This window comes from Pterocles gutturalis, unplaced genomic scaffold (assembly GCF_000699245.1).
Source record: "Pterocles gutturalis isolate BGI_N339 unplaced genomic scaffold, ASM69924v1 scaffold20951, whole genome shotgun sequence".
Taxonomy (NCBI): Eukaryota; Metazoa; Chordata; class Aves; order Pterocliformes; family Pteroclidae; genus Pterocles; species Pterocles gutturalis.
In genome coordinates, this window is record NW_010103584.1 from 23,528 (window position 1) to 46,858 (window position 23,331).

At 38.2% G+C, this 23,331-nt stretch overlaps 1 protein-coding gene across 1 annotated transcript in view; it reads left to right on the forward strand.

Annotated features, from left to right (window-relative positions):
* LOC104471428 (collagen alpha-1(XIV) chain-like) overlaps nt 1-23,331 on the forward strand; it is a gene marked incomplete at its 3' end in the record, with an annotated part of 62,516 nt that overhangs the window by 20,745 nt on the left and 18,440 nt on the right. The window contains exons 5-11 of the mRNA XM_010086767.1: nt 10,848-11,003; nt 11,724-11,843; nt 13,348-13,512; nt 14,113-14,274; nt 15,695-15,846; nt 16,865-16,994; nt 22,537-22,682. Of these exons, the coding sequence (XP_010085069.1) occupies nt 10,848-11,003; nt 11,724-11,843; nt 13,348-13,512; nt 14,113-14,274; nt 15,695-15,846; nt 16,865-16,994; nt 22,537-22,682 (1,031 nt within the window). The remainder of the gene's footprint in view (nt 1-10,847; nt 11,004-11,723; nt 11,844-13,347; nt 13,513-14,112; nt 14,275-15,694; nt 15,847-16,864; nt 16,995-22,536; nt 22,683-23,331) is intronic.

A 23,331-nucleotide genomic window follows, 5' to 3' on the forward strand; every position in this document is an offset into this window, starting at 1 on the left:
CACTTGGAGTAATGCGCTTTGATCCTGGCAGGAGTAATCCCTGATTGAAGTGAGATCAAGGAAGAGAGAGAGAGATATTTAGGTGGGAGACATTGATCTTAACATAAGAAGGGTCTCTCATATTCTATAACTGCCTTGTCTATTTTAGATATCTGTAAATTTGTGAATAATTTTATTGCTTTACCTTTGCCTGGTTTGAGATTGAGTGTGAACATAGAGGTTGCTGGATACCTTTTTCATTTTGGGTATGCCATGCAAACTCTTGCTTTGTTCAGAAAATAAAAAGCTTGGCATTAGAAATTATGGCTAAAAAACAATCAGGGATTCTACTTATCTCCTGGCTCCTCCTTTGTGTAGGAGGAGCCACTTTTCTTCCGTCTGTCAGTATGTTAACATATAAATGGTCATGGTTGTACATTATCTCTCCTACATGTTTCAGGCCAGGCAGAATCTGGAGACTGGACAGATTGCCTTTCTGTTATCCACAATGTCCCTCCCTGTCCCTCTTTAGGAACTCTCCTTGAATGCATCTGCTTCATTGAAAAGTAGACACAGTGGTAACATAGATATTTAGAGAACTTGTAGCTCAGAAAAAAAAAAGTAGCTTTATAACTGTCTTTCTACTCTCTGAGTAGAAAAAGAGACTTAGCCTATCTTGGACCTAAATGTAAGTTTCAATTTTGTCATAAAGTGATCCAGCTCCTAATATCAGAACTACTCTGGTTCACAACCTTTAAGTTACAAGATGCTTATCCTCAGGTTCATAACCCTTGAGTTATGTTTGTCCTCATATCTCTGCACAGTAAATATGTATGATGCTTGGCAAGTCCAAACCATTACCAACTGAAAACCTCCTGTGTGGCCTTTTTTTTTTTTTTTTTTTTTCCTTTGGCAGCTTTCCCCAAGGCACTGGCTCTTTTGTGCAATCTATTCTTAGCTGAAGTGGGAGACTGCTATTCAGGTTCTTGAACAACTGATTAATAGAAGCTCATCTGAATGAATGGTCTTTCATTCTCTTCAGACTGCTTTTCAACTCTTTAAGTCATTAGCTCTTGAGCGTCTATCCAATCCGCAGTGGGCTGGCGTGGATGGATTCTGCTGGCAGCAGGAGACTGTTATTTTAAGGCAAATTCAAGATCCGTGTTGACATGTTTCATTATTGAAATACTTTCATTACTTATCTTGCTGAGACACTCCCTAACAGTTCTTCATCATCTGGCAACATGAATTCTCATAACTTGAAGTCTGTAGGCTTGCTCATGACTACGTTCTAGGTAAATATTTCTGTGTATTATGAGTGATGATTGTTTTTGACATGAGACACTATCTAGTCTTTGAGTCTGAAGCTACATGGTAACAAGCTGAAACTCTGGGGAGTTTTAAAAATTTGTGTGGCAACCTTGAAGGGAGAACCGAAAAGCTTTAGGGAGGTGGTAGCAGACCTTAATAAACACTGACGTGCAAGACAGAGACCCTCTTGTAAGAAAGCTGCGGTCATAAAGGATTGACGCATTCATCTGCAAGCTTCTCTATCATGGATTTGCATTCCAGTTGTATTGAATACCCTGATGAACAAGCTGCATTGCTTTGTGCTCTGGACAGCAAAATGAGAGATTAAGATTAATGTTTTGGTATCTCTTTTCAGGGACTGTGATCCCTTAGATGGCTTGTCTTGAATGCAACCAGAAGGTGCTGAATATTTGGTTTTCAGCTGTTTGCTGTACAAGTTCCCTTTCAAGGCTGTTCCTTACACTTTCAGAGTGGAGTCTGTTTTCACAGTCTGTCTTCTGTCTCACTCATCTGATAATAACACTGCTGGTCAACACGAAGCAGGAGCTTGTACTGAGGAGTGAGGATTTCAGGGTCATTTTGACCCTCACTGCCCAATCTGAGGGTCTTCACGTTCTTTCTGGACCTGCGGGTGCAGGACTCTGATTCTGGGCTGTCTCATTGTCAGCACCCTTTGCCTCGTGCCCGGTGCAGTAAGCCTTGGTGTTACAACTGAGCTATGCTCCTTGGTCAAAAAGGTGCTAGTTAGTAGCTGAAACAGAGTTTAGCTGTCTGAGGGGTCCGTGTTTTCCATCTCAGAGGTGTTCTCGCCTGTCTCACTTGTCTGTTTAGCTCTACTGATTGTACTGGTCTGTCTGCACAGAATGGGGGAGTCCTGTTTCCTGACCTGACTGCTAGATTTCATGTGTCCTTGGCTCACAAAGTGTTTGTTTAGCTCATTGTTCCCCAGTAAGTGGAGTGGTGGCATTCTCGTCCACTGCTCTCCTGGAATCCCCAAAGCAGCTTCTCTGGAACACCAGCTTGATGCTTGAGCACATTTAGTTTCCTTGTATGCAGAAAGGTTAGCAGAATTGGGGCTGCATAGTGCTGCAGACAGCTGTTCCAGAAGTAAAGAGTTTCAGCAAGGTCTTTGCTTGGGTTTGGTTTGTTTATGTGGTTAAAAATGTGAGGTGAAACTTCTGTTCTATTGCACTGATCTTTCTAGTGAGTATGATAAAGGCAGGAAAACTGTCAATTGTTAGCATAAGGATGGTAGCTCCTTCAAAAAGGCTAAAATGGCTGTGGCTTGTGAATTACCACTCCTGTCTCATCTCTCAGCTCCTTACCCTCAAGACCTTTCCAACTAAACATCCAAATTTAGCTCAATACCTAGGGGACAAGGAAGTGGTGTCAAACTGTGGCAGATGCTTCTATCTTCAGAGCTTCATAAAGTTTAGTGTTTTTTGTTCTCTAACAAGTACTAATAGAGCATCAGTATCTAACGTAGCTGTTAGAGGTTGGTTGAGATACTGTTATTACTTTGATGGGCTGATTCTGTTTAGTTATACCTTAAAAAAAGAAAATGACACTCAGAAGCTCATGTTGTCTCTCAACAGACTCACAGGTTCTTTGCCAGCCTTGCAACTATTACTGTTTTATTAATCTGGGAATAGGAAACAGATGTCAGGAGAGAAGCCCTAAAACTGATCTAACAGAATGCAGTTATGCAACAATTACCATTTATTGGAAAAAAATTGAGCAAGAACAACTGAAAAATTATTCATTGAATAATTATTTATTGAATATTCAACATTTTTTCTTTGGAAAAAAGTGATTAAAAAATCCTCTTGAGCTCCATGGGACTATTTTAATACATTTTTGTATGATTGCCCTCACCCTGCTTTTCAGGTATCAGGGTGATTTAACTGTATGTGTTCATATTGAAGTACATGGGCCAACAGTTTCATTTTGATTGTGGCTATTGTAAATGGCTAAGTAGCTACTGGCCGAACTGAAAATAAACCCAGATGTCTAAGCGTTGTCTGTGATAAGCATCTACTTTGGTTTTGACAGCTCCCATAACAGTTATATACTTTTGGTAGCAGCCAGTAATTTGTCTAGGTTAATTAAAATAATTGTCTTTTCCTCAGTATAAATTTAAATTAACTCTTATGGATTTAGAATTTGCCATTGTTTCTGGAAGATGTTTAAAAAAATGTAATATGCAATGTAATTTTTAGAGTCCTAGTATTTGCTATGCAGACCTTTCCTACAAAATCAGATTAGTGTTTTTTCCATATGTGTGCAAATTAAATATAAAAAATTGCCTTCTCTGCAGCATGAAATTGTTCAGAGAATCCCTGTACTAAAGTTTTTAGGATAAGGTTCTGCATTAGATTTTTGAGGTTTGTTTTTTTTAATGCATCTAGATTTGGAGGATAAGACTTGTAATTTTGTTTTAAAGCCTTTGAAACACTATAAAGAAAAGTACCTATAAATGGCATTGAATGGAAGGAAATATTCAGCAAATTATTTTGAGATTTATTATTAGTCCTTCTGTAGTTTAAAAGTTTCTTCAACTATCCACCATATATGATATTGCATAACTGACTTGGAACTTCTCCGAGCCTTTCTGACTAGACGTAACATGCTTACATTGTGATATTAATTTAATAAATGCTGAAAGGTAATACAGGGACTTGAATTGGAACATCTTCCGCACTGCAACTGTACTGTGCAGTCTTTTTTTGTTTCTGGGCAAACTGTCCGCGACATTATAGAACCATAGAATAGTTTTGGTTGGAAGGTACCTTTAAAGATCATCTAGTCCAACCCCCCGGCAATGAGCAGGGACATCTTCAACTAGACCAGGTTGCTCAGAACCTTGTCCAACCAGGATCTATAATGCTGGGCTGTAGTGTAACAGTGTTGTGGCAGTTTGCTTCAACCAATGTTTATTTAGCTCTGTGTTAATGACTTTCATAGATACGCAGCTTGTTCTCTTGGGCACACTCTTTTCTGTTACTTTACCTGTTGTGTTAAAGCTGTAACTTAGTTACAAGCTTAGGTAAAGACCAGCTCTTTATCATGGTTTAGAGAGATTTACATATCCAGCTTAATTAATGTTGAGGATTTCTGCGTGCCAATTTTATCTGCAGCCCCCTGATTAACTGCCTTCTAGATATCCAGAGAAAACTGTCTCAGGGATTTCATGCTTCACTAAAGCAAAGGGAAAAATAATTCTTTTAGATCCTGGCATATTTGTTACATAGGAATGGTGGATAAATATGACCATATTAATAAAACTTTACAGTTCTCTGCCTTGAAAAGTCATTTAGACTTTGAGACAGCTGTTTAATTTAAAATATTAATGCACTCAGATGCAGAACTAAGAGCAAAGAGAAGCAGAGAATTATCACTGTGATCTGCAGAAGAGTTTCTTAGGTTTCATGTATTTTACAGGAGGGTTGTGGACCATTCTCGATGTAAATAATTATGGCTAAATGGACACAGTATCTTACCATGTTGAACTTCAATTTCAGGAAAGATTTCAGCAGTGTGTTTTGTTCTGTGTTGACATCTTGCCTGTTGGAACAGAAAATAAATGTTTTGAACCTCAGTTTAAATGCAGAGGTATTTTTAAACATTTTTTTTCTATCTAGCTACACAGACCAAGAGAATTTAGTGCTGCAATTTGGGAAGCTGCTGCAGACATCAGGTGCTTCGGTGCTATCAATCATCAATGGTCTGCCAAAAAACATCAGCACTTGCTTTCATATTTACCTTTTATATTTATTCTGTCTATCAAGTCAATTAAAAAGCTATGATGTAGGAAGAAAGTTCTAAAAGTTTTTCTAAGCTAGTGATTGCTTACTGCAGAAGTACAACAATCATTGAGCGTGTATGGAAAAGTGCGTAGTAAATGGCTGTGTAATTCCTTCTCTCACACTTGAGAATTATCACTAGTGTATGTAGACAGTGTTTTATCAGATACTGCTTTAATTGATTTTGTGGCTTTAAATTCAAAAAGTGTGTTTTAAATAATAGCATTTATCTATTGCTCTGTACTTTTTGAAAGACGCAAAGTACTGTTAAGCAGATATTGAACTAGAGCATTCACAGTCAAATGTGACATGATAAGACACAACAGATTCAGTAAATCTTAATATTCTAACTCCCCCCAGTAACAAATCTGTAGCCCTGCCAGTTGGGCTATACGAGTTTCCTGGAACAAAACAAGGTGCATGGGAAAGGGCTGGCTGCTTTATTTTATTTTGATTTTTTTTCTAGGGAGCAGGGACAAGCTTCTAACCTCGTTGGGCTGCTCTTTCAACCTAATGATGTTCCAGCATTTGAGTCCTTCAAATTCAAGCTGTGGCTGGATCTAGTTCAAAGAAAAGCAGTTATGCTGTATGTATTTGTCTGGTCCATAGCCTGACATATGGGATGTGTTAAACTGAGGTCTAAGTGCAATGATGATATCACCAGCACAGTGCACTAATATCAATGTCAGAAGCATGGACGAGTGAGTTGCTGAATTTTGGAGCTGAACCCTGCCTCACGTCCCTGTATTTTTTTAACCCTTTTTTAGAAAGAACTGACATCTTGCTGATGTAGATTTATATTGCCCTTGTCTTCAGTGGTGCTTCTGCTCAGCTGTGGTGCTGTCAGTCACTGTGGGGGACGGACTTTTCTCTGTCATTCATGCTCTATTCACAAGGTGGTTTTCAGTCACTTCTGTCATCAAGCCTCATGCCTTTTGTGCTTTCTTACTCCATGAACCAGTCTGCCATTCATACTGTATTATTGCTGACCTCGACTTGAACTTTCTTCCTCTCCTTCCACATATATTATTTGACTTTTCCACTGTGACAGGGAGTAAGAAAGGAAATGACATATTGCAGACTCAGAAAGAATTATAGTCCTAAATTCTTCTAGGGGAAGAAGTGTGTGTTTTGGCTCTTGAAAATTAGAACAGAGTTTTATACCAAGGGGAGGCAAAATATCAAATGTGTTTCTGCAAAATGTATCAAAACTGCATACAAATTGAACTGATTCTTCTAAGGCATTGAGTGTGACAGTGCCTGTATTTGCTCCTTCTCCCTTTACCTTTCAAAAGACTTTCAAAGAGTAGTAGTATTCACTCCAGGAGTCGAGAACCATTACTCCAGTCTAAAAATCATAGTTTTGTATTTGTGTCTAAGTACAGCTTGCAGGTTTTTTCAGTCAAACTTCTGGATTTTAACATTGTTCACTTGCTGACTGAAGAGAGGTGGTCAGTGACCAGCCCCAGAGAGGTGGCCAGTGTTTACAGAAGCTTGCAGACCCTGCTTTGTTCTGTGCATCCCCCATACTGCCAGAGCTCCTCCCAGTCCTCCCTCTGTGCTCTGTTCCCTTCAACGGGATGTCTCAAGGGTCATGTTTTGCAGGCTCCGATAACTCTTCCTCTATCCCAGAAAGTTCTAGCTGGATCTTTTTTTCAGTGTTGCCATCATTAGCTTCAGTCACAGCCAAACTCTGACATGGGTCTTGATAGTGCTGTAGCACTTGCACATTGGAATTACAAGCAAATGTGTCACCTTTAATGTCTGGGGGCTGGAGGGATCAAAGGCAGAAAACTTCATTTGGTAGATGCAAAATTCCTTCAGTGCTGGTTATTCTTTGAAGTATTTCCCTGAAGCAAAGGAACCGAAATTCTTCATGATGATTTGACTGGTGGCAATACCGAAGCGGGTTTTGTGCAAATGTCTTGTCCTAGTACATTGCTGGTAGCCTTTAGTTGTATGGTCTTGTCTTTGGAGGTGAAATTCTGAGCCTGTGCTTTCATTTCTGACATGCATAAATGAACAGACCAAGCTCCTTCCACCTCAGTTAACTTCCTGGCAGAGTGGCATGTTCTTTCTGCCACGTAACACTAGGAAGATTGTAAATTTGTTATAGAAAGTCCATTAATTTTTTACTTTCTCCTCATCAAAATCCACCTGTTGTAGGTGGATGCACTGAAGACGGGTGCTGCTATAAAATATATGAACTATTTTTCTGACTTTAGGATGTTTGCAATTCTGTCATTTCCTCTAACCTGAAACTCGCAAGCTCTCTTATTGTTTATTGTGGAATACAGCACTTGAAGTAGAATAATGCTATCTATATAACATTAGGAAACATTCTAGAAAATTGGGTAACTGATCTCCTCCCTACTGTCCTGCTCTTTAAACTGGTGAGTATTGTACAATTCAGAGGAAAGTTGTACCGTCTCTCTTGCTACTGTTTTCTTGATAACCAAGTAAAAGGGAAATCTGCACAACCTGACCACAGTATTGAAACTTGTAGTGGGCTGAGCCACTGGGTGTTGGAACCCTTTTTTTATATGGGATTATATGCTCTCATCCTCCTTTCAGAAATATTTTTGAAAAAATTGCCTATTAAAGTTACGTTTAGGTAGTTGAAATGTTCAAAATTATCCTCAAACTCTATAGGAATTCATGACCATGTATGGTTGTATGGAAAGATTATTGAAAAAGACATTTGCTGGAACTGGTAATGGAAACTGGCTAATCTCTGTGGGGTGTGTAAATTATTTGCTATACGCTGTGTCTTTTAAACTAACTTTATAAACTAGGGTGGTATGATGTTTGTATTCCTGTCAGGTTTTAAAGATTTCTGTGCAGCATGTTATTCTGTTTAATATCTCACTGTTGTTTATTCCATTTTAGGGAACTTTCTACAATTCTATTAAGTACAACAAGGAGAAAACATAAGCAAATAGTGGGTGTACAGAAGTAACAAAACCTAAATATTTTATGCAGAAAAGATTCAACAAGTATCTCCTATCTACGAAGAATGAATCAAATTTGCACATTCTGTGACATTGCAGTGTCTTGGATCAAACCACACACGCTATTTTAACAAAAAAGAAAATTGAATGATACTATTTGCACTGATCTGATGATGTGGAAATAAAATATTGAAAGGAATGCTGTTATTGTTTTCTTTATTCTTTGAGTTTTGCTGCACTGAATGGATTTACTAAAACCAATGAAAGGTTTTATTCACAAAGCCATCACTACAGGATTAAAGAAGCCTTATAGGCAAAACCTGTTGATATGAAACAAGTAAGATCTAGGGTACTAACTGGGTTTCACAGTAAGCATAAGATTTTAGAAGTAGAGAAGGGAAGTAGAGCCACACAAATCCTGTTATCCTCATTGGACAATATGATTAAACTGCTGGGATCATACTGAAAAGGTACATCTGTGCTCCAGTACAGCTGCTTGGATGTGAATCAGGGGTCCAGTTCTATCATTCTTACTTGTGTTGAGTAGTGTTTTACTCTGCCAATAGTTCCTTTCAAGCTTAAGAAGCTAATCATGGCCAGTGTGAGAATGGCACCACTGAACTGCATGTTAATGGAAGACAAATACTGCAAGTAATGCAGGCTGATTAACAGGAAGTTTATTTGGCAAAGATATTTAAAACATGAATTTTGCCATGACCAGTAAGTTCCTATTAAATCACAAAACAGATTCCAGTCCCACTGAAATCAAGAGAAGTTTTCCTGTTGACTTCAGTGATATAAAGATTTGTATCTCCTTTGGATTTATATTCCAATTTAAGATCATTTTTCTGATGCTTACTGAATGTTCTCCAGTGTTTATACATTAAAATGTGTTGCCAATTCCAATAGCGTTGTCTTGTACTGTAAAAACTCAAATAAAATATTTGTTTTGGCATCTTTGTAAGTGGAATTTTTGTCATGTGTTTAGAACTTATTCTACACTGCTAGCTGCACGTAGGAAATGTTCCCTGCTCTTCTAAAAACATTTTTAGTACACGTTTAAGACATTAACTGTAACTTTATGGGTTGGGTTTCTTGCTCAGTGGATTTACACTACAGTATTAATTTAGCTCTTAATTATTACAAATTGTTTGAAGTTCTTCTGCACATCAGATTGTTTTGCCTGTGAGACTATAATTTTGTCTTTAATGAAAAGATTGTCATTAATAATATGGTGTTAAAAATTTCAAGTTACTAACCATGTGGTTTATTCCTTCTCTGTAACAGGAGGGCTGCTTGTGAGCTAATGCAAGCACGTTTAAAATTATTTCTCACTGAATTATTTTTTTTCTTTTTTTTTTGCTTAGCATCTCTGTTCAAGATCAGTTTGTTTCTAACAGTGTACTTGGTGATTCCTGTTAGTACCACCTTAGGTGCTGGTATGCTTTGTCAACAAATTAATGTAGTGGATCCTGAAATAAAATTGATGATAAAAGTTGAGCTGCAGCTTAGTTCACTGATCCGCAGGTTTTTTACTGTGTTCAGGGACATGGTTTTCATCCCTAAATGGTTTGTGATGCATGATACTTTTTCTACTAACATGCTTTGCTTTGACTTTCCTACTTCCATCTCTATTCTACAGCCAATCTGGTGGGGAGTTTGCTATTTTTATACCTTCCACTGTAAGCTCTTGTTTGGTATACCTGTGTAACATCACTCATTCTTTTCCCTCCCTACAATACGAATCCACTATTTCAGCAACCTTACATTTAGAGTAATGCAGCCACTTCTGTGGGATGCAGCAATGCTGTCTGAGGTTATGGAAACCTCCTCCTTTCTCTTACTTCCCTTCCTGTCATTTTCTCAAACTGAATGTGTCAGTTTTGTTTAGTCTTCTCAATTTCTTAAGAATCTGTGTCCCTGAAAACCTTCCTGGCTTATCTTGCAATTTGTGTCTAATCTCTACTCCCATTTCCTTTGATTTCCCCATTGGTTAGATAAACCTTAGAGACTATTAATATACAGCTCTGCTGATTCTCATCAGGTCTTCTCTGTTGCTTTTTTTAACAGTCTTTTATTTTTGTGTGCTTTTGCTTATATCTGTAAGACTGAATCTTCACGTAGTGCTAGTTCTCATAAAGATTGTGAATTTGAAACTGAGGTCTTTGCATTTTACCTTTGCTGTATTGAGTGCCTCCTACTTAGGTTTAATACAGCATGTGCAGCTGACCTTCAGTTTTATTCTAGACTCCCAGGGTAAGATTCACTTCTAACTTTAGAAGTCTATAATGGCAGCTAAAGAAGTTTTTCTACAGAGTTGTTGAGATGTACGGAAACACCTCCTTTTCTATGTTGACTATAAAAGAGGTCTTGATAACTGTTTTGGATGTCTCTGTCTCCAGGTAGTTCTCTCTGCATTGTTTACACCTAAGGTTCAGTGTCACGAACTGTATACTGTGTATGTATCCTCGAGAATGAAAATGAACTGCTGGTTTGATTGTGTTATATGACAGTTATTTTTTTCTCTCTGAAGTATTGTATTTTTAGAAGCAGCATTTCTTTTTCCTGTGTCTCCCAACAGTAATTTTGAACAGCTTAATGAAAGAACTGAAGTAGATAATGGCCGAACTGTTCTATTACTGAATTTACAGAAAATACGTTTAGTGATTTTGCTTATTTTTCACTTTGCCTGTGGAAGAAAGATTTAAGTATTAAGCTTAGTGGGAGGAGGATGATATACATTTATTGAGTTATAATTTTAATGTTGGATTAACAATATTGTTTTCATTTTAATGATTTATAGGAAACCTGTTTACCTGTAAAACTCCAGCAATTGCAGATATTGTGATACTAGTAGATGGCTCTTGGAGTATTGGCAGATTCAATTTCAGACTTGTTCGACTGTTCCTGGAAAATCTGGTTTCCGCTTTCAATGTGGGATCTGAGAAAACAAGAGTAGGTAAGGTGCCATATTTTTTTCTTAACATTTCTGTAGCAGTGTAAAAATGTCATGATTTCAGGATAGTTAACAGCTTATTGCCATGTATTTGTGCAATATTCATCCTCACCTGGAACTAGCACTTCTGTTATAAGCATAATGCTGCTGGAATGTTTGTAGCATTAATTCCTCACAGTTTACTGTGATACTTAGCTTAAGTAAACTCTAATGCAATGTCAGCGGGGAAAAAAACAAAAACCAGTGGAAACACTCTCACTGGCTTCAGACAGCATTAAATCAAACCCTTGCAGTTTAATTTTTGGAGGAAGAATGTGCTAATGGATGGCTTTTCTCATGGTTTAAACTGGCTCAAATGTTGTGTTTCTGTTCTGCTACTTATGTTTTAGTCTGCTCAAAAGCATATTAAATAAAATAGTTCTTTTCAAGAAACAATTTATTGGAATCTTATTATACTCTGAAAAAGTTGTGTACTCCTTCTCCTTTGCTTTCCTTAGCACTTGAAAGAAAGACTTTGAAAAGAAATTGAGGAGTTGACAATAAGAACAACTTTATACTAATTTTTTTGGCATCAAGCAGTTAAATTTTTCTAGTATGGTAGCAAATCTCCTTATGGTAAACTTGCTATGGTAAGCTGTTGGTAACCACGTACATAAAGTGTAGATACTTGGGAAAAAAAATGCTTTATTGTCTAATGGATTATCTTAATTTCTGGTTCTTTAGGTCTTGCCCAGTACAGTGGTGATCCCCGAATTGAATGGCATTTGAATGCCTATGGCACAAAAGATGCTGTTTTGGATGCAGTCCGTAACCTACCATATAAGGGAGGGAATACATTAACAGGTACAATGTATATTTTAGCTTTTACGTTTTGTTAAAAAGTTTATTCTGCTGCACAGACTAAGAAGTGTTAGTACTTACTATGAAGGGTAAAAAGGACAGGGTTTTTGCAGCTTACTAATGTCTTTATCCAATGTCAGTGAGATATTTTCTGAAGTGCTTGTCTCATTGGCTTTACTGGGAATCTTTCTGGTCAGGACAGGGTCTCATAAAACAAAGTGTACATGAACTCTCTGTGCTGGAAGTAAAATCTTTTACCTGCTAGGAAGAAAACGCAAAATCCATTCATAATGCACAGAGCTTTATTCTGGAGAAGGAAAGAATGTTGTTTTAATATCTGACAACTGGCAATAGTAACTTTTCAAATGATCACCTGGGGCTTTTAGATTTCCATTGACCTTTTAATAGCTAGAGCACTGAAGCCCCAGAAGGCACTTAGTGATGGATAAATGTGGGATGCCTGTCAACCTGGGAAAAATACAGTCTCTGAATACAACTCCAGTATCATCAAAGCAGCAGTTAGTAATATTGGCTGTCTTGCCAGGAGAATGATAGATCCAAAGACCCAGACATGGCTTTAAGTATTACTGCCTTCTGCCTTTTTTTTTTTTTTTTTTTGTTGTTGTTGTGGAGAGGAAAGAGGAGAAAGAATGTAGAAGTTTCTCCTTCTCTTCTGCAACAGCCTTTATTTTGGTAGGAGTGAATGCAGTGGGACAAAGGACAGAAGGAGTCTGGTATAATTCTATTAATGAGGTTATTGTGTGATAGCAAGTAGTAAATCATCATGATTATTTTGTATGGATGCTAGAAGAAGATGCATTAGGAACTTTTGCTGTGGGAGACTTGAGAGAGTTTTCGGATGGGATCTCATTCTGAAGTATAAGTTTGCCTGAGGAGTTGTTCTTCTTCCTTCCCTTTAAATAACTAGCAGTTATTAAAATCAGATTCTCCCTGTGCTTTATGTAAGCTTTTCTTCAGCTTGTAAATTGGAAAGAACAAAAAACCAAGTTAAAGTAAGATTGTATGTAGTATAGGGATTTACTAAGCTATCCAGATCATGTGCTTTCATGTAAGCAATGTAGGTAGGAGAGGGGACTTCCTATTCTAAGTTTGTGGAGTAAGAAAGAAAAGATTATAGGTTCACAAGAAGATCAATTTAGGTCTCCATAGCCCACTTAAAATACCTTGATTGATCAAAAGGCTGCTAAAGATGAATGTCACCTTCTCTGCAATTCTTTCAGAAGGACTTCAGGGGATTTTGTTTGTATTGCTTGGTTTGTGATTCTGTAATATCACAGAAATGGCGAGTGATTTTTCAATAAGCTTGTAATATATCAGCTTGCTGGAATTCAAGCTTTCCATAAACAAATTATTCTTTTATACTTATTCTTAATTAAGAGGTTTCTCAGGATTTTTAAGTTGAGTGGAAAGACAAACACTGTGATATTTGCAAAATTTGTGGTAATTTTTCCCTTTTTAAAGTCTTTTAAAATGTTTCCCTTTGTAGGTCTTGCCTTAACTTACATTTTGGAAAACAGCTTTAAGCCTGAAGCAGGTGCAAGACCTGGAGTATCTAAAATCGGGATACTGATCACTGATGGGAAGTCCCAAGATGATGTTATCCCTCCTGCTAAAAACTTGCGAGATGCTGGCATTGAGCTGTTTGCTATTGGTGTGTATTCTGCCATATCCATATATTGTGTCCCATTGTACTCTAGCGTATTTTATCTGTTGCCCTCTATATTAAGGAACTGCTCTTTTCTGTCTATATCCCGTAATTATCATCATTAAGTTAAATCTTCTTTAATATGTTCTCCAATTCATTGCAGCTATAACTGGCACTTAGCAGTATACATGGATGCTACATTATTGGGAGGCAGCTGAAAAAATGCCGGTTATGCCAGCAGAAATTAACGTCTTGAAGTAACATCTTAATGACAGAGCAGTCTGTGGCTGATCATTAAGACAAATAGAAAAAAAATAGATTTTAGTTATTATAATGCCTATGCATGCAAAAGTTTTTTCTTTCGGGAGGCAGCTGAAAAAATTCCGGTTATGCCAGCAGAAGTAACATCTTAATGACAGAGCAGTCCGTGGTTGATCATTAAGACAAATTAAAAAAATTTGATTTTAGCTAGTTTTTATCAATGCCTATGCATGCAAAAGTTTTTTCTTTTTTGTTACAAACATTTTATTTATTTTTCTTTCCAATGAAAGGTGTAAAGAATGCAGATATCAATCAACATCTTATTTATTTTCTTTCCGATGAAAGGTGTAAAGAATGCAGATATCAATGAACTCAAAGAGATTGCCTCTGAACCTGACAGCACACACGTCTACAACGTTGCTGACTTTAACTTCATGAATACCATTGTTGAAGGTCTTACCAGAACAGTGTGCTCACGAGTAGAGGAACAGGAAAAGGAAATCAAAGGTAAGAAACAAGATCTAGTGTAACTTAATACGAACTTAGAGCTACAAATCCTGTTCCAAATATCTGCAGTTCTAAGCTGGATTCTGGCACTTGACTCATGCTGTATATTCTTTTGCTTGCGAGGCAGTACACTGTCAGGGAAGTTATCTTCCTAGGTGTGTTTTATTCTTACTTCGATATCTTTGATCTTTTGCTCTCTGTCTTTGATAGTGGTATTTGGTAGTACCAAAAAACGCCAAAATATACATTCATTCTGCTGTAACTATTTCCAAGTGGTGAATAAGGAAAATTTTTTTATAATACACAGGTTTGGGGATGAATTACTTTAACAGCTGCACATGGAATTGTTATGTTTGTGCTGTGGTTTCCATCTCCTAACTTACTGTTTTTATTGTCTCCTAAGTTTTCAAAATTGTCAGCTATTAAGATTGCTTGTCCCTTCCTGACAATGGATTTTTTTTTTCTCTTATCTGATATACAAAACACAAATTTCAGAGCATAAGAAAAGATAGTGCTGAAGAAAATTATTCTTAAATAAAAAAAGCCTTCTCCCACTACAATGTTTTTTTGCTGAACAAAAGAAATGGCTAGGAAAAAATGTTCCATTTTGTCAGAGAAACAGTCCTACCTGAGATAATTTTTTCAGAAGGACTTCAGGGGATTTTGTTTGTATTGCTTGGTTTGTGATTCTGTAATATCACAGAAATGGTGAGTGATTTTTCAATAAGTTTGTAATATATTAGTAAGGAAGGTTGTCTTCACACATATTTCTACCTGTGCAATGAAGGAGTGTGTTTTAGTAAGGCTTCATTCAATTTTTTCCCTTTTTTTTTATTTGCCTGGAAACAAGAAGAAATACAGAATACTAGCTATATCTGGAGGGAGCAAGCAGTCAGTTGGGAAATTGAGAGGGAGAGGATGGAAAAACCATAGAGAGATGAGACATCTTTGTGGAAAGGAATTATTGCCAGAGAAGGTGACCATTCACTACATCTCTTCAGTCTGCTGACAGACAGCATATCAGTTTCCAACCTGCAGAGGAGCTCAGGAAATCACAGCTGTGTATGTACTTGGATGTTTTTCACGACTGGAAGGAAGGCAACCTGAAAAAAAAAAACAAACCCAGAAAGAAAGGGCTTGAAAGAGTGACGGGAGGAAAGACAGGAAGGCTTAGTTTTGTATTTTTCTCACTTTCACACAGAGGTTTATGAAAGATCGGGGAGGCTCAGTCCGAGTGAAAACTCCATGTGCAGTACTCATTATTAGTTCTTTGTTTCCACTGAAAATGACCTGAATAACTGCAGCAGCCAATTATTTGATTTTTCTGATGAGAAGCAATCTTTGGAACTTCAGCAAATACAACAAACCAAATAATTGTTTTGCAGAGGGAAATGAAAAAATTGTGTTGTCTCTAACCTAGGAACAATTGTTGCTTCACTTGGGGCTCCTTCGGATTTGGTCACATCTGAGGTAACAGCTAGAGGATTCCGGGTTAGCTGGACCCATGCACCAGGAAAAGTGGAAAAATACAGGGTTGTATACTATCCCACTCGAGGAGGACAACCGGAAGAGGTAATAGGAGGAAAAGCTTCCCAGAAAATTTTAATATTAACAGCAAGTACTAACCAGACAGAAAATCGATGGTCTTAAAATCTACCCTGAAATACCTTCTGAAGCCCACAACAGAAAGAAGCTATGGCCACCTTGGATGGTGGTTAAGGTTAAGTAGTAGCCATGCTGCTTTTCTGTCACGTAATTTAAAGAAAATATGCTGTAACAATGAGCACTTTTAGGGGGTGGGGTGAACTGCCTGCATTTTTACTTACACATATGATTTACTTAAACCAATTCTACAGATTTCACCTTCACCATTCTGTTTATGAGAACAGAAGAGGTAGGAGCTGGTGGTAAGCCAAATTTTTAGTTCTAAGAAAAAACAATCAATAAAAGGAAGATGATAGTGGTGTATATTTTGGCACATCTACAACTGGTCATTGAAAATTTGGAGAGAGGTGTTTATTTGAATAAGACAAGCATTTTGGAGATGGGAAAAAGTCTAGTAGAACAAGCTTTTGGCTTCAGCTGGCAACTTACAAGTTGAATGGAAAGGCAGAAGGGCAATAGGATTTAACTAAGGATATATTTTATTTATTTTTGTACTAGAAACTTGTTTAGTATGGATATGTACTAATGTCATTTTGTAGTACTGTGTGTATACATATGAATATGAATAGGAATATTCATATTTAGGAATAGAAATTCCTAAATATAGGAATGTTTATGATGATGCAATAATGATATAAAAAAGTGCCCAGAACACATTCTTAAACTGTATTCCATACATTTTATTTAAGCAATTCCTTTGTTTTGAATGGCTACTTCTATCAGCTAAGCATTATGATTGTGTGTATGGTTGCTGTTATTTTTTTTAGACATCTTGCTGTACATAAAGGTAGTAAAAGCAAACTTGATTTATGAATTGAACTTCAGTACATTGATTGAATTAAAAATTGCCTGAAAGACTGATTGATTTGATGGTAATACGGTTAGTTTGTTTGATGTATATTTAGTTGAATTTTCTTCTAAACAGGTTGTGGTAGATGGAAGCTTATCAACAGCTGTTCTGAAAAATCTGATGTCTTTAACAGAATACCAGATAGCTGTATTTGCTATATACTCCAATGCTGCTAGTGAGGGCCTCCGTGGAACTGAAACTACACGTAAGCATCCTTATCATGTTTGTTACAGATTTGACTGCCTGCATTTATTCACGCTGCCTAAGCATTAGTCTTTGTGAAAAAGAAATACAGAATGGAGTGGTTTTCAGTTTAGCTTCTTTTAATGCATTTGCCTTAAATTAATTTCTGGCTGAATTAATTCTGGGCTAAGTTCCTAAGTCCAAATGCTCTGTGGATATTTAAACACTGAAAAAGTTTTTATGTCTGGGATGAACTTTGAAGCTGGTTGTATTGACCCCTAAATTAGAACATTCCTACACTTTGGGTTTGGAGCCAAGCTTTATAAATAAGGTTTGTGGCTGAGGATGATCTCATGAGTGGAGGATTAGGTGGGACCAGAAATACCTCTACATGATTCCCACCAGGGCCAAATATTTCGAGGTAACTTCTATAAGTTCCTTTCTCAATGATTCAGTTGGTATTCTTTCTGTAAAATGGTGAGTTGGGATGTTGTTAGAAGGAATACTTTCACAGTTTTGGGTTCTACAATGAAAGCTATGCTAGTATCTGAGATAATGTATTGCTATTGATGATATTAATTTTATATATTTGTATCCAAAATACAGTTACTTTCTTCATAAATATGACAGATATTAGGAATAGAAGTACAGAATAACTTTTTAGTGCAAACTAGGAGCCAGGAAGTCAATATGTGCTCGATATATCAATAGCTGATATCTGCTGGAAAAACAACACAGCAGTGCTCAAGCAATCCAGGATTTTACAGTGCTTTGACAACAACTTCCTGACACAAGTGATTGAGGAGCCAGCAAGAAAAGGTGCTCTGCTGTAGCTGATAGCTAAAACGAAGGAAAAACTGATGGGGGGTTTTAAAGTCATGGGAATCCTTGGTTGCAGTGACCATGAGACGATGGAATTCAGGATTCTAAGAGAAGAGAAGAGTGCAAAAAGCAGGACCACAATGCTGGATTTCAAGATAGCAGTGTTCAGTCTCTTCAGAGACATGCTTGAAAGAATCCCAAGGCAGATGGCCCTGGAGAGAAGAGGGTTCCAGAAGACCAGCTTGATACCCAGGGATCACATTATACAAGCTCAAGAGAGGTCCATACTGGCAAGTAAGATATAAAGCAAAGGTGACAGGAGGCTGGCATGGATAAGCGAGGAACTCCTGACTGAACGTGAACGTAAAAAGGAAGCGTATGAGAGGTGGAAGAAGAGGCAGATGAGCCAGGAGAAGTATAAAGTTGCTGTCTGATCTCACAGGGATAAGTTTAGGAAAGGCCAGTCTGGAGCTGAATCTGTCAGGGGATACGAAGAGCAGCAAGAATGATCTCTACAAGTGCATAAACAGTAAAAGGAAGACTGGGGCCTGCTCCTGAATTGGACAGGGGTCTTGGTGACAAATGAAGTGGAAAATGCTGAGGTACTCAACGCCTTCTTTGATTCAGTCTTTGCCAGTCTTTAAAACAGTCTTCAAAAATCCCAGGCTCCTGAGATTGGTGGGAGAGTCTGAAGAAAAGGACTGACCCTCATTGGAGGAGTACCAGTATAGGGAGCACATAAACAAACTGGATACGCATAAGTCTGTGGGATTGGATGGGCTGCACCCTGAGTGCCGAAGGAGCTGGCTTATGTCATTGTGAGGACAGTCTCTATTATCTTTGAAGGGTCCTGGTGACTGGGAGAGGTTCCTGAAGACTTGTGAGAAAGCCAATGGCACTCCTTTGTGAATGAAGATCTGGGGATCTACAGGCCAATCATTGTCACCTCAGTCCCCAGGAAGGTGATGGAGGAACTTGAAATCCTTGAAACTCTTTCCAAACACATGAAGGACAAGAAGGTGACCAGAAGCAGTCAGCATGGATATGCAAAGGGGGAGACATGTTTGTCATGCAGTTCAACAAAGGGAAGTGTAAAGTCCTGTCTCTGGGGAGAAATAACCCCATGCATCAGTGTATACTGGGGGGTGGCCATCTGGAAGGCAGCTCTGTAGAAGAGGACCAGGAGGTCTTGGTAAAAAATATGCTGACTGTGAACCAGCTATGTGCCCTTGTCACAAAGAAGGTGAAGAGCTCCTGGGCTGAGTTAGAAAAGCATTGCCAACAGGTTGAGGGTGGTGATTCTTGCCCTCTGCTTGGCACTGGTATGGCCACACCTGGATGCGTGGTCAAGTGCTGGGCTCCACCGTACAAGAGGGATGTGGACTTACTGGAGTGAGGCCAGTGAAAGGCCACAAAGATGATTAAGGGCTTAAAGGATCTTTCATAAGAGAAGGGGCTGAGAGAGCTGGGACTGTTCAGCCTGGAAGAGAAAAGTCTCAGGATGTTCTTATCAATGTGTAAAAATCCCTGATGGGAGGGAATGAAGAAGAAGGACCCAGACTCTTCTCAGTGGTGTCCACTGACAGGACAAGAGTCAATGGGCACAAATTAAAAAAAAAAATAAAATAAATCTGCATACAAGAAGACACTATTTTACTGTGGTGGTGGTCAAACACTGGAGTATGTTGTCCAGAGAGGCTGGGGAGTCTGCATCTGTGGGGATATTTAAAACACAACTGGACATGATTCTCAGCAATGTGCTGTAGCTAATTGTGACTGAACAAAGAAGTTAGAGTAGTTGATCTCGAGCGGTGCCTTCCATCCTCAATGGTTCTTTGCCTCTATGTCAGTGCTTCTCTTCCCAATCTGAAAAGAAAATAAAATGGGATCATATAAAATTGAGACTTCTGTTTTAGTCTCAGTCTCCCAAAATGTCATCTCCAGACATGTTATACCCCATAAGACCATGTTAGGACCTGTTTAATTTATTGAGGCAGAGAGAACAGAGTTGTATACTGAGCCAACAGAACTGTTTTGTATTGCACCTGGTATTCCTTTGAAGTCACCTAGTCAAGTTCTGACTGAGCCCAGCTCTGCCGGCTTTCTGAGATCTGATCAGATCACACCCCAAGGTCATGCAGCATCAAGCATTTTATACAGCTGACTTTGATAACGTGTTGGAAGTGATAGTCAGACATGTGCAAGTATTAATCACTCCAGATGATAAAATACCTGCAGTTTGAAATTATTTTTACTATCCTAATGGAAAACTATGCAAAACTCTAGTTTGTGTGAGATACTAGCAAGTTAAAATAGACACCCATACGAAAACTAGTGCATTTGTTTACATAGAACATTGAACATAGCTTACAAGTATGTGGAATTTAAATAGACATACTTAATGTGCATAATGTACAGATAGTTACAAAGGTTTCTGATTTAATAGTCACTTATAACTTGAAACAAATATGAGATGCATTCACATTTAATTTGTTGCAAATATATTTTTACCTGTTTTAGTTTATTCAAGTTGTTTTTTTAGTATCCTCCTGGTTTAATTTATCTCTACGTCTTTATTAGAATACTCTGGTAAGTGTCCAAGATGCAAATCATCATTCCCTACTGCATATTTATATTTTAGATTCTGAGCTCTTCCAATGAATATTCCAGTAGAAAACACCACTTTTTTTAATTTCCAGTCATCTCTTCATTAATTTTTGTTTATATTGACAGAGTATCTAGGAGTTCGTGTCGAGAGTTAAAAAATGAGTCATGAGTTAGAGGATACTTCTCTTGTACATTTTTAGAATCAAAATAAGGAAAAGGACAGGTGTCCAATGAAAATTCCAGTAGAAAACACCACTTGTTTAATTTCCAGTCATCTCTTCATTAATTTTTGTTTATATTGACAGAGTATCTAGGAGTTCGTGTCGAGAGTTAAAAAATGAGTCATGAGTTAGAGGATACTTCTCTTGTACATTTTTAGAATCAAAATAAGGAAAAGGACAGGTGACGGATACTCCGTCTGTGATCTTGGGGCAGTGTGAATAGGAATGAGACAATGTGTTAGAAAGTGCCTTCAGAATGCCTCAGTGTGTAGTCTTTTTTTGTTGGTATCGGATGTTTGAGTGGAGCTCTGAGGGAAGAGACTGAAATACATTTGAAACTGCATACGGGTGGTCTCTCCTCCTAATGAGGGGAAGTGTGGGAGAAGGTGTGAGGTACTTACCTAGCAATTCAGCACGTGTGTGATGGAGGTAGGCTTCATGGGAATATAAGGCAACACATCAACAGGTGATTAAATAGAATGGCGATAGGCTGTGAAAGGTTTGGAAGTGAAGATAGGTAGGTGACCTGGAAGTGGAAACCTAAAGAGAGGCCTGGGTTGAAATTTTGCCCAGTTTGCAGACCTGAACAGCAGACTGAATGAATGGCCTCAATGAACAAGAAAGGACGAGGCTGGCATGTTTTGTGTATGGGATGCTGAGAGCTCTGTTAGAGAACATAATAGATATACAACTCTTTGGAGATGTCAGCTAGACAAGCTGCAGTTTTTGTTTGGACAAGTAGATTATAGAAGCTCTGTGAATTATTAGCCTTGTCATTAGAATTGGTTGCTGAATCTGTGTTTGCAGACCAGATTCTTCAGAAATATGCAAAGCTTTGAGCTTTGCAGGGTCTTAACATCCGGCCAATTACAGTCTCTCCGAGTTCCTAACAGGAAAGGTTTGACATCAGTTAGCAGTTGCCTTCTGTTTTTTTCAGACCCCTTGAGTCATTTTAGGGACTATTCTCAGTGCAGAAGTTCCAAAGGAGCAGCCAAAGTTCCCTTATATCTTTCCAGTGACTGGATAGTTTGGTGGGATCCGTCAATGCTGTAACAGCAGTGGAGAAGCCTTGGGGTGTTATTCTGTGAGAGGCAGAAAGTGAGGACAATCAGAGAACTGCAAAATGCTGCTCTAAAGAGTTACAGAAATATAAAGAAATATTCAGGAACCCGGATTGGTGCTATGTTCTGGTATCAGTGCCTTAAATTCATAAGTAAACCTCCTAGTAATGCTTGAATTTCATTCAGCCTGCTTAGTTATACTCCCCAGGTTAGCATTCACCAAGATTTGCAATGGATGATCTTGCCCACATTTGCATAATCCCACTGATGTAGGCCTGGGAGCCAGTTTGGACAGTCCAGGCCTTAACACACAACAGTTTTTAGTCAAAATATTGTGACATGCACAAGGTGCTCGTTCAGGGTTTCCTCCAGGGTGTCCTACCTCACATCTGTCTCTCCCACGCTCTGGCTTGGGAGCTATTGCCAGAAAGAGACACTCCTGGGGGCTGCTACTTGTTCTTAATAGCAAGTGTGCCCATTTTTTGATAACCAATGGTCATCCTCCGGCACATCAGGGAGAAGGAAGGGTGAGAACTGAACAGAGTGATTTGGTGCTTAAAAACCAGAAATCCTTCCACTTGAAATGTTCTAAGCCATTTAGGACAAAGAGCTGAAATGGTTTGCAAGGGGTAACTCTGCTCTGGCATTAGGATTGCTTAGGTCATCCTTTACTTGTTTCTCTAATTCTGCATTATTTTATGTACTAATCAGCTCTTCATGGTTGTCGCATACAGACAGCACTTCCATGCCTGGAGATATGCCTTTGTGTTTCCTGGGGTAAAAGAAATCGTTTGAAAAATAGGTGGTTGTTCAAGTGAGACAACTGAAATGTCTATCTCTTGTTCTGCTGTAGTTGCCTTACCAATGGCATCGGATCTGCAATTGTATGATGTGTCACAGAGCAGCATGAGAGCAAAGTGGAATGGAGTAGCGGGTGCCACAGGTTACATGATCCTATATGCGCCCCTCACGGAAGGATTGGCAGCGGATGAGAAGGAGGTGATGTACTGAGCTTTCATTTGAATAGCAATTGTTCAAAAAATAAATAGTTTAAAGAATAAACTAGTACATGGCCTTTAACCTCCCAGTTGATCAGCAAACACTCTGGGCTTTCTTCCATGGCTGCCTTAAGTATGTGTTACAGACTACGAATAAAGTGCAAGTACCAGTTGTTTGTTTTTATATGTCATTGCCATAAAGATGCAACAATTTCAGCTGAATTAAAGTGACTCTTTTGAAACGATATATGAGATGATACTGCATCATCATATAAAACTAACGCTCAAAGGAAGAAAAAATAAAATTAAGATATTTTCTAAGTGTGTTATCAGAAGAATATGAAGGTTTAGCCTTTGTTTTCATCAGGACCTTTAAAGTAAGTAACATTTGCAGGTTTGCACTTTATTGGTTTTCTTTTAGTTCTGTTTAAGTTTTATTTTTAAATTTAAAAATAATTACTTCCATCAAAAGTGATTTTAGAGGGTATTTTTAGAAGGAAAAGAAGGTGGGACAAGGGACTTCCATCAAAAGTGATTTTAGAAGGTATTTTTTAGAAGGAAAAGAAGGTGGGACAAGGTCAAGTCCGGTCTTCCATCACTGAAAACAGTAGACTTTTCTGAAGTTGCTACCATAGTTCCAATGGAACTTC